The sequence below is a fragment of the Xiphias gladius genome, chromosome 9 (genome assembly GCF_016859285.1).
Source record: "Xiphias gladius isolate SHS-SW01 ecotype Sanya breed wild chromosome 9, ASM1685928v1, whole genome shotgun sequence".
NCBI lineage: Eukaryota > Metazoa > Chordata > Actinopteri > Istiophoriformes > Xiphiidae > Xiphias > Xiphias gladius.
The window spans coordinates 16,793,918-16,808,832 of record NC_053408.1 but is presented as its reverse complement, the minus strand read 5'-3'; the positions used below and the strand labels follow the sequence as shown (position 1 = coordinate 16,808,832).

The 14,915-nt window shown below is 42.9% G+C and overlaps 1 protein-coding gene across 1 annotated transcript in view; it reads left to right on the top strand.

Annotated features, from left to right (window-relative positions):
- Positions 1 to 2,011: 2,011 nt before the first annotated feature.
- shisa8b (shisa family member 8b) overlaps positions 2,012 to 14,915 on the top strand; it is a 34,720-nt gene continuing 21,816 nt past the window's right edge. The window contains exons 1-2 of the mRNA XM_040136076.1: positions 2,012 to 2,175; positions 2,916 to 3,606. Coding sequence (XP_039992010.1) covers positions 2,951 to 3,606 — 656 coding nt within the window. The 5' untranslated portion in view covers positions 2,012 to 2,175; positions 2,916 to 2,950. The remainder of the gene's footprint in view (positions 2,176 to 2,915; positions 3,607 to 14,915) is intronic.

The following is a 14,915-nucleotide window of genomic DNA, read 5'->3' as shown; positions in this document are numbered from 1 at the left end:
TCTGCCGTATGTAAACACACCATAAAGGGTCTTATCAGCATAAAATGGTGAAGAATCTGAATCCTGTAAAACTCCTCCATGTCATTTGCTCTTCCCCTCATCACACCCACCCACATATCATCCTTTCCCCCTTCCCTTCTGATCATTTCTCCCTTCACTCCTCCATAAGGTACCTGTCACCTCTCTCTGCTCCCTCCATCCTGATCCCCAAAACTCTTGCCTCTCTCTCTCTCTCTCCCTCCTACTTCCTCCTCTAAACCCATCTCTCTCTCTCTCTCTCTCTTTCCCTTCCTCTCTGTGTCTCTCCCCTCTCATCTTTGGTCCTCCGCCAATCATTTCTCCTCCACTGTTCCACCTCTCCCTCCCCCACCTCCTTCCTTTCTCTCCTTTTTTCTTTTCTTTTTCTCCAGGCCTCCTCCCCACTGCCCTACATTCACTCTGTTCTTTTCATTCTCTCTATTACACTTTCTCTCGCCTTCTCTCTCTCTCTCTCTCTCTCTCTCTCTTTGATATCCAGCACGCAATAGAGTGAAAATTGGAGGGAAATGGAGGAAGCGTTGAGTTTGCACCGGAATGACAAGACATAAAGGAGGGGATTTTGAGAGAGGCGATTAGCGAAAAGAAAAACAAAAAGTCCCTTGTCAATCTGGCTTATAATTCCATTAAAATTGTACATGTGGTAGTTTACTTTGAGAAAAGCTCTTATAATTGGCCTCAGCAGTGGCATCTGTGTGTGTGTGTGTGTGTGTGTGTGTGTGTGTAAGGGTTTGTGTTTATTTACACTTTTGTACATTTTTTCCTTGTGCATGTGTACTGATTTCTGTCTGTGTGGGTCTGGTGTGTGTTTATGTGCATGCGTGTGTGTGCACAAGTTTGTTTGTGTGTGTGTGTGTCCATGGGCTGCAGCAGTGTGTGCCAGTCACAGCTCCGGATTTTGGCATCTCCAGCACAGGTTGGGATTTAAACAAAAGAAGAGGCGAAGCTGGAGTTGGGCCCTGCTGACTCCTAAATCTTTCTGATGTAAACACACACTCCTAACACACATACATGCACTCATACGTGCACATGCTCGACACAGAAATCTGCAAACAAGTGTGTTATCTATGCCCAAGGCATGAGGGGAGGGCGGGGAAGAGACGCTAAGAGACAGGAGAAGAAAGGATGGCGAAGGGGGAGGAGGGGCAAATGGCCAGGCATGTGTGTGTGTGCGTGTATGTTTGTGCATGTGTGTTGGGGGGGGGTAAGTAGATGATGAGCAGGAGTGACCACAGCAGATGTTGACTGTCCTCTGTCAGCCGAGCAAACATATTGGACAAACAGCAACTCACACACAGGAACATGCACGCAAGAATAAACAAAGAGAAAGAGAGAAACAAGACAAAAATTGATGCAAAAAGTGATTCATCACTCAGTTACAGTCAACATTAGTTTTACCTTCCTCTTTTTATTTTTTCCCATCGCGCCCCTCTCCTTCCAGGCTTTTTTCCTCTGGGGATGCAGCTGGATAACTCCCCCCCACACACACACACACACACACACACATTCACACACACACTCTCTCTCTCTCCCTCCCTCTCCTCTCTCCCTCTCTCTGTCAAAGGAGGAGATCTCATTTGGTTCCTGAACTGTTGCCGCGCTCAGTGTAGCCACATACACACTCTCACTTAATTTCTCTCATACACACACACACACACACACACACACACACACACACACACACACACACACACACACACACACACACACAGACACGCACACACAGACATGCACACACACATACACATATATATGCACACACACACACACACACAGCACACAGGGGTATTGGCAGGAGAAGACCCTAACAGTCCTGGACCGGTCTGGACTCACACCTGCCAGCACTGACAGAGCAGTGCTTAAAGAAGAAGAAGAGGAGGAGGTGATACGAGCAGAGAAAGGAAAAGAGGGCGAAGAGGATAAAAAACAGCGCGTCGTTTTGTGTTTGTTGAATCGCCTGGATCAAGCCCACGGCTGACAATGGAGAAAACATGAGGAAGATAGAAAACTGCAGGGACACTCGGGGGAAAAATGCTGCTGAGTAAACTTTGTGGATTTTTCTAGAGGGGATTTTTTTCAGCCCTTGAACTTTGGGGAAGAATCAGTGGGGAGGGTCGACTGTGTGCGGATTGCGAAAAGGTGAGTCCAGTGATTTGTGGCATAGAATTCTCAATGAGTTTCTGTCTTTATTGAGTCTTGAGGTGCTCTTTCAAAACAAAACAAATCAAAACAAACAAAAACAAAAACAAAAAAACTATATATATATATATATATATATAATCTCTTATTTTGAAAGTAAGAGCATGTTGTGCAACTTTGTACATTTACTTTGCTGCATTTTTTTCATTTTTGATTTATCATTAGTCTCACTTAAAATCCAAAAAAGTCGGCTAACAGTCATTTCCTTGTAGGAAAACGGCTTCATTTGCCTTAAGCTGTTCTTTTGAACATGAAAAAGTCGGGTGCTGATCACGTCTCATTGTGTCAACAATCACCAATAGTGATTATGACTGACCTGTTTAAAACATCCTCTGCCCTCTTTTCATTATTGATTCTATAAGTATGTAAGATCAATAGATCAATAGACATCATCTGTTCAAACTTTCAGGCTAAAATCAATTTTTCTGAGTCTTTATAGGAACCTGCTGCAAATCAGTTACTTTTCGAGTTATTGTAGCGTTGTTGCCTCGGAAAAAAGCAACTTTATGAAAACTGAGAGAAAATGATGGATTTTTATGTGTTTGTTCTTGTTTGTTTATATATTTCTACCTTGCATTGATAAGTTGGTGGTCTATAAAAGCATCTCCACCGGCCTTCGCCTGTCTTAAAACTCTTCCATCTGTCTCCAAACTTATGTCTTTCCTGTTCGAAGCCTGCAGGTGGGAGATTGGACAAAACGGGCTTTCCAAGCAGCATGGCGGCCACCAACCCTTCCTCCTACCACCTTTTCCTCTTCTTCTTTTTCTCCTCCCTTATAAATCAGCCTGCCCTCACCCAGGACCCATCCGTCACCATGACATCGGTAACCAAAGGTGACCCACTCATCATCCCCGCCGCGCTGGCCAACCAGACAACTCCTAGCTACCTGGAGACAACCCAAAACACCCCTCCAGAGACGGGACTATCCACTCCCACAAGTGGTGGAGACGGAGACGATGAGGATGTGCCTCCAGTCGGCGGGACCCGTTGCCAGGGCTACTATGATGTGATGGGTCAGTGGGACCCGCCGTTCAACTGCAACGCCGGCGTCTTTCTGTACTGCTGCGGTACCTGCTTCTACCGCTTCTGCTGCCAGTTCCGCCAGCAGCGGCTGGACCAGAGCATCTGCTCCAACTACGATACGCCCATTTGGGCCAACACCGGCAAGCCTGTGGCCACCATCACCGAGGGCCAGGACGACCAGGATCGCGACCGCACACACCTAATTGTCTACATCATCTGTGGAGTGGTTGCCATCATGGTGCTGGTGGGCATCTTCACCAAACTGGGCCTGGAAAAGAGCCGCGGAGGAAGCGGGGGTGGAGGAGGAGGAGGAGGAGCAGGGGCGGCGCATGCTGACCTCAACTCCAGGTGAGAAGCATGAGGATGTGTGTAAGGGTGTGTGTGTGTGTGTGTGTGTGTGTGTGTGTGTGTGTGTGTGTGTGTGTGTGAAGAGGCAGTCTGTATGTTGACAGTGATTCTTATACAGTGTAGATATAAGCAAAGAGGTGGATAAAAGTTTGTGTGGGAGTGTGTGTCATGTATGTATTTATGCCTGTGTATGTTTGTGAATGCACGTATCTGTGTGTATTCGTTTGCATTGCAGGGAGGTTGGAAATTTGGAAATTCTAACTTCACCCCGGAAGAAAAGAAACAACAAAAATGGAGTACAGAGAAAGAAATTTAATATTCTCAAGATGCAGCTTTGTCTTTCATCAACATGTTAACACACAACCTGACAGCTTGGAAAACACAACTTCCAACTTTGAATGTGTATTTGTAGGCCCACTAAAACATGTGTGCATGTTTGTTCGCACATGTACAGTTAACCTCTGAGCCTCCTCTAACAACACACGACCAACTTTGACCAGATCATTCCAGCCTGTTTGGGTTTTTCCAAAACCTATTTAGGAAAGAAGCTGATCACTTAATCGTGTTTGTCAAGCTTTGTTTTTCAGAACAAAACAAAGGGTCAGAGAGAGAGAAAGGCAAAACACTGTTACACTTCAAATTATATTTTAAGATACTTTGAGTCTGTAGATGTTGTGGGAATGGGACTATACCTGTAAGGTACAAGCTCACGTGTGTAGATAACCTTACACACATAGAAATCATGCCCTTATTTTGTTTTTGCTCATAATTTTTTAATGTTTCTAATTTTGCATTTTTTTCCTTGTTTTATTTCTTTGTGTTTGTTTCTTTGTTTCTCCTTTTTCCATTTTCTTTTCTTTTTCATATGATTTTTGTATTCCACTCCTTATGTACCATTTGCTTTGCTTGTAAGCATGACTTATATTTGAAATAAACAAAAAAATTGAAAAAAGAAAAATCGACCAAACAATTTTTGCTGCAGTAGGGGGTAAAGTGTTGAGTAGGTGTTTAATGAACTTTTGAAGAAGGAATCTCTTTGTGATTCTGTGCTAAATTCCTTCTGTTAAGTTTGCTTCACGTGTGCAGGGTTTCACAACGAGCACGAGTCAAATCGCTTCTTACACTTTAGGAGTGAACAACAAGTAATTAAGGGGCAGGGCTGTCATCAGATTTTGTCTCCACTTGCTGAAAAACAGATTATTTCCCACTTTAACGAACACACAACTTTGCGTGGAGAAGATGTTAGGCATTTACCGTTTGGTACTCCATCCCTCGCTCTCCGGATACACATGCAAGCATGCACACACACATGTAAACACACACTCCGGCTAAAGTTGGGTCAAATAGGTGGTCCAGGGTTCAATCTGTTCGCTTCAGGAAATCATTAAAGCAACCAGCGCACAGCAGGGGCTCTAATCTCCCCGCTTTCGTACCAAACTATCCAACCCTCGCTAACTGCCTCTCCTCATTCTCTTCTCTATCTGGAGCTTATCCTCCTTATCTCTCCGAGCGTCTTGTTTTTGATCTCGCTTCCCGCCACGAATCTCCATTTCGCCTCATGCCATTCGCTCCTCTCATCTTGAGTGTCTTTGTCACAAACCACACTGTTGATGTCGTCTTCCTCGGCCTGCCTCCATATCTCCTCTGTCCCTCCCTGGCCAGCTATCATCCCTCCTTTTTGCTTTCCTTCTATTGCAGCCTTCCTCTTTCTTTTCCACCCCTTCTCCTTTCCTCCGGGACCCAAAGAGCTGAAGCAGGGCGCGGTTGCAACCACTCACATCTTTATTCAATCCTCTTTTTTTTTCTCCATCTCCTCCTCCATTTCACCTCCCAGCCCTTCTCTCTTGTGCACTCTCATCCTCTGTCCGTGTCACGTCTTACTTGTCTCTACCTATCCTCCCTTTCTTTCACTTATTTTTTGGTGGATTCTCTTTGCATTTTAATGGAGAAAGTGGACACAGACAGCAACACTCTCCATCGACTAGCGGCTCTGCTTGTGCTTCTCCCCATTAACCTGAGCTTCATAACTCATTCGGCGGATAACACACAGCCAGGATTAATATTTCCTACAGGGTAGCACCTCACTGAAATAGAAACAGCCCCTCTGCATAAACACCCTCCCTCTGTGAGCCCATCTCGACAAGATTACCACTCCTCCTTGAGATTAAACAAATTTCACCAAGATTACAGCTTTACCGTTTCTGGACTGCTCTGCCTGCGTGCTCGTTTAGTTATTAGCCTGCTGACATAAATCCCCGGTCCAAAAGTGTTCAAGCAACTAAGACCTCATGTACTGCACGCACTTCATGAGGTGAAATTCATAAATATGTACATACACCCACCCACTTTAGAGTTGGATGTTAAAGTGGGACAGCATAAAAGGCAACTTTTGCACTTTGCTCTCATGCCGTTGCACCTATCAATCTCTTGCATGTCCCTGTTCAATTTTTTTTTAATTTCTCTTTCTTTCCTTCCCACCATCTTTTTCTGCATCTCAACATCCTGCAAGACCAGGGTGATTGACACTCTGAAATCCCACCAGTTCTCCAAAATCAGCTTTGAAACTTCAATCCATAGTGATCTCCCTCTCAGATTACCTTCCTCCCACATACACACACACACACACACACACACCTGCTAATACATCCCCGCTTCTTCCCACCGCACCAGGTTCAGTATGTTTGCAGGCTGCACTAATCCTCAGCCAACAAAAGGGAACGGAGTGCTCCGCCTTAGGCCATACATGTCACGTCTAATGAAAGGCCTAGACCGGAGAGGGCCTGGATTTACACTGAGAGAGTAAACAAACACAGATGACCTTCATGATTTTACACACACAAATACACACAAGCACTCACTCGCAGTGATTTATAGTTCAATTAACAACAAGAATGATAGTGGTGGCATTTAGGTTGCATGAACACGGGTCAGATCACCACAGTGAGAGGTCAGGGCAGCCAGGAGGCGGGACGCGCCGTGTGTGAGAGGCCAGGGACCAACATGGTGGCAGCAGAGGTCACAACAGAGAGGGTGTGTGCAAATGTGGGCAAGTGTAAGTGAGTGCATTCATGCTTTAGTGTGTGTGTCTAGTACTGTATGTGTCTGGCCATTTGCGTGCCCCAGCAGTCCAGCCGCTGTCAATAGGAAAACCTTGTATCTCCAATAATTGGGCAAGTACAGACAAGAATAGTCAGATATTATATCAAATTTACCAACGTTGTATATTTATGAAATCTGTTCAAACACCTTTGGTATATTGATGAGGTTTTCACCTGGCATCGACACTACATTCACATGGATCTGTATATGTCTGACTGTGTTTGCATGTTGTCTACCTCCAGTGTGTGTGTGTGTGTGTGTGTGTGTGTGTGTGTGTGTGTGTGTGTGTGTGTGTGTGTGTGTGCACTGCAGTGGGTTTTGTAGACATCATGTTATGTAATGAAGGGCACTGTCATTTAGAGGGTTGACTGCTCTGCCCTGATTTAAGGCAGACAGATAAGCAATACTCAATACTGTGGGCACACATATGGATCGCCACTGCACACAACAAATAGGATCTCTTTTCCATTTCACCCTCTCTCTTTGTCTGTCACACACACATCATAATGACACTGGGATGTGGTGTCATGGTTACTATTTCTACTCCATTTTTGGCCAGTAGATGTGGTTTGTGGGGACAGATTGGACCTTTTCAGCAACTGGCGCAATTTTTTGGAGCTGTGAAGTCATGCATTTGCAGTGGATACATCATCACTTAAACCAGGCAACATGTAAAGAGAGATGTTTCTAGACCTTTAGGATGTGTATTCACCGGCACCACTTTTTTTTATCTGAAATAGTTTAGAAGGCTTTACTGATGTCAGTAAATACTTTATTAAATGCTTTGCAAATCAGTAAAAAGGTATAGATAAGAACGATTTTGGGTGGACAAGTTGTGAGCAATCCCTTTGGCTGCCGTAATCCTCATCTAGTACCACTTGCTTTGACTTTCTGACAGCTGTTTAAACTATCTTGATGACTATATAGAAAGTGAGGAACTTCATAATGACACACATTTATCACCACAAACTTGATGACTCATTAGAAACTGATTAAGTCTCTGCTGAAGGCAGAGGAGACGGGGGGTTCCTCCGTTACAGCAGTCTGCAGTTTCATTTGGTAATTAACAATTGAAACAGTACTTTGAATAAAATTGTCCTCTCAGGGAGGTGGTTGGCAATAATAGGGGTCTGTGTTAAGTTGTTAATAAATGGATTTTGTGGATGTGCTGCAGCTGTGCAAGCTTTAGGTGAACTAACAAAGCACATTATGCTTGAGGAGGACGTACACTGGAATAGGAGATTTTACACAACCTGGCATGCTAGAAATTGCCTTATAAACAGCTCACTGATATATATTAACTATCAATAAGCCCACTAGTTACACTAGTTACAACTTAAAGTATATCTTATTAGAAAATTGTGTCCAGATGTTTCTGGATAAACAGCCTGTCCATTTCTTCTCTCTCAGAAAAAAACCTGGGAGATCACAGAGCACGTCAGTCTCGTAATGCAGCCTGGTTTTGGAAGAGTTATCAATATGAAGTTTCATTTGTTCATCCTGTGTGGGTGTGTACATGTCAAAGTCAAGTAAGCCCCTCCCCCCCAAGCCCATATAAAGCCTGATATATGGGGATTTGCAATGTTATCCTCTTCTGGTGACAGAGAGCAGCGATTGAGTTTTATAGCCTACATTCATAGTTGATCTATTGCAAACAAGTTCATTATTTTCATGGACGATAGACATCTCATCACAGAATCGTGTGAATAATGCGCTCTATATGCTCCCACTAATAACACGTGTAGCTGAAAACGAAGTGAATTGAAATCCAGAAAAGTGTTCATTTTTAATTTGACTAACTTTTAACAGCATTTCGCCCGAAACAGCATTATGCCTGCTCCTGGCATAACCCCATATACGCTCTGATGCACAGTATGTTCACATGTGGAGCACATACCTACTGTATTACACTATCCTGTTTTTCTCCTCCTCTCTGTTGTCGTTAGTCTCACTGTGACCCTCTCTGTTTTTCGGAGAGAAGAAAAAAGAGACTGCAGGCATGAAGCAAATCGTGCCAGTGGCGGCCCCAAACACCTGCCATGGCAGAAAATACATTTCCACTGAGAAGCTGGAATAGACAGAAGTTTTCATTGGATTCCTCAAAGTTTCCTCCTCTCTTGATCCACTTTTTCAGCTCCCCTCCATCCCCCCTGCCTTCCGATTACCTCCAGGGTTGAGCTGTCACTGTCTATCACCTCTCACCTGTCACCACTGCGTGTGTTGGCATGGCTGCATGCATGTATGCTTACAAATAAATGTGTTAAAGTGCGCACACATACGTACCTGCGTCACCACTTGCCTCAGTTACTGTCAAAGTGAAAGGACATATAAGTTGACAGCTTCCTGGCTGCATCAGATGTGACAATTTTCACCCTCCAGCCACTTTACCTTCCTCTCTCCTCTTGAGTCCTGCCGGGCGTCACTGGGCCCACACACACTTAAATGTGGGTCAGCACCCACTGACTCAAGGGTTTGGCTGTGTACTGTTTTTGTGTTTGTTTTTGTCATTGGTCTGTTTATCAGGGTAAAGCTAAATTGGTTGCTATCTGAAAAGTGGAAAGACTGACAGCTTTTTTATCTGTCATACCCTGAAGGTGGCATTTCAAATTTTAAGGCCGTTCAAAACAGTTCACTCCAAGATGAAAATTTTGTCAGTCATAGTCAAAACCATATCAGTCAAAAGTGAAGTTCGTAAGACTAGCAGACTCACAGTGAGTCGGCCCCTGTAGCTCCTTTTCATCCTTCTCCCAAACCTCTAATGGACCATCTGTGTACAGCTTCAAATAGGCAGGAAAACCAGCTAAAATCAACTGAGATAAAACTATGTAAACTACTTGAAAACTTTAGAACTACATTTCTTCCACTTTCAAGTTGACTGAATAAAGAAGAAAATCACCTGGAAAGGCTACAAGTTAGATTGTTAGCACAAAAACGAAACCACTCAGATGCTACCGGCATCATAATGGCTGAATAACAACCCAGAAAGCTACAGTAAGCAGGCTTCTTGTAGCTAATAGACCATGATAGAACCACATTACTTTTATTTTTCAGTGTGGCTGAAAAAAAGAAACATGACATTTGGCAACCTCTGTGCTTGAGGGAGAGGCCACGTGTTAGCTTGTTTAGCAGAAAACCACAAACACTCCTGTTGGAGTAGCTGTGCAGGCTACTGGAAAACTGAAAAATCACCACATGCGCCATCATTAATCCTATTTGTGATGCACATTATTATCACAGCGCTCTACGAAGAAATGAGCAGTCAGGCGTAAATGTAAGTGTGAATACCCCACCTCCATATTTTTTATGACAAAAAAGGCACATAAGCATTTTTAATTTCACTTATCTGCTGTACACATAAATGGTACAATCAGAAAAGTTTCTGTCAACCCAAACTCGTTTTTAAAATAATGTTAGATACAGACTGATTCTTATTGCTTCTTATGTTGACTTAAAAGTAGAGGTTCCAAGTTTTTCAAATGCCTAAAAAGCTAACAATAAAAATGTACCTGAAATTTCTGAGACAACAGAGCAGATGTGGCACGTAGATATCAGCCACAGTTGCTTTCCTTTTCCAGTGGAATATCTAAAGGTTTTGTTTTTACAGATAAATCACATGAAGAACGATGTCTAGAAACTGGAGAGTTGTTTTGGTAAGAAGACAGATGGTGAAAACGCTGTATGGGTGCTAGAAAAATGATCACTGATCCGTACCCGTGTGTGTGTATGATTGCATTTGTGTGTTTGACAGATATAGGGTAAGTGCCGTCCTCAGGAAAAGGACAGAGACGAAACACACTTTCAACACAGCTCATCAGCAGCTAATCTGGCTGCTGTACTGACTTTTATCTCTTAGTACGTATTTATTATACAAGCGCTACAAGCCTCTTTGTCATTAAATGGCTATTTGACACACAACAGTGTAACCAGTGGTGCAAAATGTGAAAACTGTAAACCAAATTACCAGGATAATAATATCGGATCTGTTAATATCAGAAAAATAAAAACACAAATACATATACAATTTTGAACTCACTAGAAGCCAAGAGAAGTGCATCCACATGTGCAGTTACGGGATCAATAATGCATGTGTGCATCAATGCATTAATTGAACATGAGGATGTACACAGGAAAACATGTACTGGGTCTGTCCTGAATGTATATGCAGGCCTCACTGTATTCAGGACATTTTACATTAGAACAATCAGTGGACTTACACTGCAGAGACAGACAGGGAGGGGATTTCTCTGTTTGGAGAGTTACTGTAATGTTAGTTGTAACTAATCACTGAGTGTGTGTTCTGATCCGGGTGACCTGGGTGGGTAATTGATTGTTACAGGACATTAGCAAAGTCCCATCTCACTGTGGCTGTAATGTGATGGGGGAGCATGGAGGTACTGATGATCTCACAGATCTCAGGCACATCGCTGTTATGTAACATGTTACAGAGTTAATAAAAATGAGCCAGAAGAGAAGTAACCTGAAGGTAACTCACGGAATATATGTAACTCATAAGGGGTTTTGCGACCAGAGATATCAAGCTATTTTGTAGTCTTTCACATAAAAATAGGAATCCTTTCCTACTGAGGTGTTTGTGTTTTTGTGAGAAGCTTTCTTTTCTTTTTTTTTTTTAAAAGAACCTGGTCTCAGAGTGGACACTGCCTGAGGAACTTGATTTAGGGTAACAGAGTCCAGTGGGAGTGAAAGCTGGTCTGCTGAGCTTTGACTTGACCTGCGCATGCATTGGATAATGTTCTGAGGGGAATTCCCAGGACTGATTACAGTAATCTAAAGACCGGGCACACATTAATACATATTTAATGCTCCATATTAAAGACATCACTCAGTTGGGATTTCTAAATTTGGCAACTGTTGCACATTGATGGGATAATGAATTTTGGAGTTCTGAAAGATGTGACATGAGCAACAAGCTAATTTTTCTGTTTTTTTAGCTGACTCCTTTGTTTTAGTTGGGGAGACATGCAAGAACCTTGTTGAGAGACAAGAGACGTGTCCCAACAACAAAACCAGACACGAGCACGTATGGTGAACTACACAGAGGAGAGGATTTAACCATTGTGGCAAAAGCCATATTTAATGGTTTAAACTGATAAGGTGGCCTAAAATAAGACAACAAAGCACATTTTTAATTCGTTTTTTGATGTTGCTGTGATTTTTAAGTGTAGTTACATTTTAATTGGTTTATTTTCATGGGTTTTAACATATAATCGTATCCTTTATATAAGCTAATGGTTTAAAACTGGGCTCACTGATGCCAGTTTCACAGAACTAGATGAACTGGGACTGACTCGTGTTAATGTTTTACTTATTGTGAGTGAAAATAACAACAGCTTGGTGATAAACTGGTCCGGGCAGCATTTTATTAACAAATCTGCACCTGTGCATTCATAACACCACTGATTTAGATTTAATTATTTCAATCCACCACAGACTATTTCTGTCAATCTACTCCGTCCTGTGAGTCTTAATCTTTTAACCAGCTGCACGGCTGTCTTCACTCTTTCAAAGGCATCCGCAGAAACTCTCATGAAGCTCAGCCAACGCTCCATAAACACTACATAGCCCGGAGACAGGTGCAGTTTTTGTTGCAGATTAAAAGTCCAAATCAGCAAGTTGTTTGAGCGGCGAGCCAAGAGAAGAGTGCGTGGAGGCCCGAGGCGCTGCACGGCAATGAGTCAGAGAGGGGGATGAGGAGCAGAGAGAGAGAGACTGGAGGAGAGGAAGACAAACGGTATGGTTTATAGAGGAGGGCAAAGAGAAAGAGACAGATTTAGGGCTGTGTTTAGGTGAGGAGGGGGAAGACAGAAGAGAAGGAACGACAAGACTAGATGGAAAAAGAATTGAAAACTGCGGAAAGAAGAGGGGAGAGAGTGATCTAAATCTTTACAGAAGAAGAATTTAAAGTCTTTTGGTTGTGTGATGCAAATGTTTAGAAGGGGACAAATTTCACGTCATAATCGAATACGCAATTTCACAAAGACACACACCGTGCGCAGTGTATATAAAAGGATTCACAATAAGATGATTAAGATCTGAATTGATTTGAATGAATGAATATAATTTTCTGTTGCAAAATCAGATCCCATAAATAGAGTGGAACTCAGACACGTAATTCAAGCAGCTTAAGGCTTCAAAGGAAAAAATCCAACACTGCATGAGCTCATTGATGTTTGATTTTTTAGGGTCTTATTTTTGTTGGAATTCATCTTTTTGGTGTTGACCTTCCTTTGACATGTCTGTTTTATTTCTGTTCAAGGTAGTGATTTCCTACATTGCCCAGGATGGCTGTGATCATCCCCAAAATAGGATCAGAAATACACCATCTGTAGCTCGCAGAGTTATCATGTTTTAGGGTAGATTACTCTTTTCAGGTAATAAGTCTTAGGAGTCAAACACAAAGATCTTGCATATAAAAACATGCGCAAACTGTACACACGTATCATTTGTCTACATGAGATACTTACGGCTGATAAAACAAGCAGCTTTATTAGATCTGGCACCAAAACAGGGTCATGCCATCAAAAAAGTCCCTGCAGGAATCACTTTTTGGCATCTGTGGCATTGTTATCCACACACATCATCACACCTACAGATAGTTTATAGGTGATCAGAGAAGTGGCCAAAGGGACTCACTTTTCTATTTCGCAGGTTGAGTGTGAACAAGTTGCCCCGGGCTGTTTCTGTCAGGTCGGTCACATCCTTGTGTGTGTTTTGTGTGTCTGTGAGGCAGTGGGGGCTAAACACATGAGCTCCATTAGCAGAACAGAGGCACCAGTGTTTGAATTATTGATCAAGGGAGTGAACACCATCAACACTGTAAATTAAGCAAGTGCACAGGGAGACGGAAAGTCTTTAGTCAAAGTGATGAGTATGCCTGCTTGTGTGTGAGTACGTGTATGTGTATGTGTATGTGTGTGACAGGGAGGGAGATGTCATCAGCCGTGGGAAGGAGGTTGTGGTGGTCGGTTAGTGTTTATCATCAGCTGATAGTAAATTAATGAAATGAATGAAACTTCCCAGTCGAAGGCGGTACAGGAATTTGCGAGTGTGTGGGCATATTGTATGTGTGTGGTGTGCTGCTCCTTTGCATTTCTTGCATCCACACACAACAAGCCCTGAGTCCAAACATGACCGTGTTGCAGGAGATCTTTCCCATATGTCGTGCAGCCAAAAGGAACCCAGTCACATGCAGCTGACTGGGATTCATTCTAAACGACACACTGAACAAAACACATACAAGAACATGGCGATGAGCAGCTTTTCACTAAACGTTTTTACTCATGAAGAAAAAAACGTCATGGCTAAAACTACCTAATGTAGCCTCAAGCATAGACGAGGAGTGGGCTACAGAGGTCTGGTAACCTAATTTCTTTCCAACTCCATACCCCCCAGATTTTTTCCCATTTTTCAAACTTGATGTCCAGCTGACTCAAGTGACATCACTTGAGGCTATTTATTGGCAAAGCGCCAGAGTGACAAAAGGCTTTATACTTAAAACTTCTTTACATATGCAGTAGTACTCCCCGAGGCCTGTAAACAGACTTCAAAGTGCTAAATCGGTGCAGTTCTCCATTAACTTTAGTGGGAAAAAAGACTTCCTAACTTTACAGTATGTTCAGGCGACACAAACACAAAAAAAGCAGTGGCTTCATCATGTGATGATGTTATGTGATCCTTAGCTAAATGATACCTCTATTAACCCAAACCTCACGCACACAGTAGTCGCCAGATGTAGAATTACACACCACCACCTCTTTTCACACTTGATGCGTAACTACACGCAACATCCACACATATTGAACACGCCCTCCCCCGGGACGAGACGATGTGCTGAAAATGAATTCGCTGCATGTCTGTGTGTTTGTGGGTGTGCATGCAATCAGGGGTTCCAGCTGTTGGGGAGAGCCCTCTCGGGGGACCGACAAAAACACATCTGTGAGGATAACAGATGGTGTTTGTCTCATTCACTGACTGACTGACTGATAGAGTTTTAGAATCAGGCTGTAGCTCAGCTCGAATGTGAACAACTTATCTCATCAATTTTTATTTATTTCCAAGTTGCAGGATGACATAAATGATGTTTATTGGGGTGTCCATGTTTTTTCAGAAACTATGAGTTAAAGGAATCAGGACTCTTTTTTTTTTTTTTGCCGTTCATTCTTTTCAGTCTATAAAATGGCTGCCGCAGAACC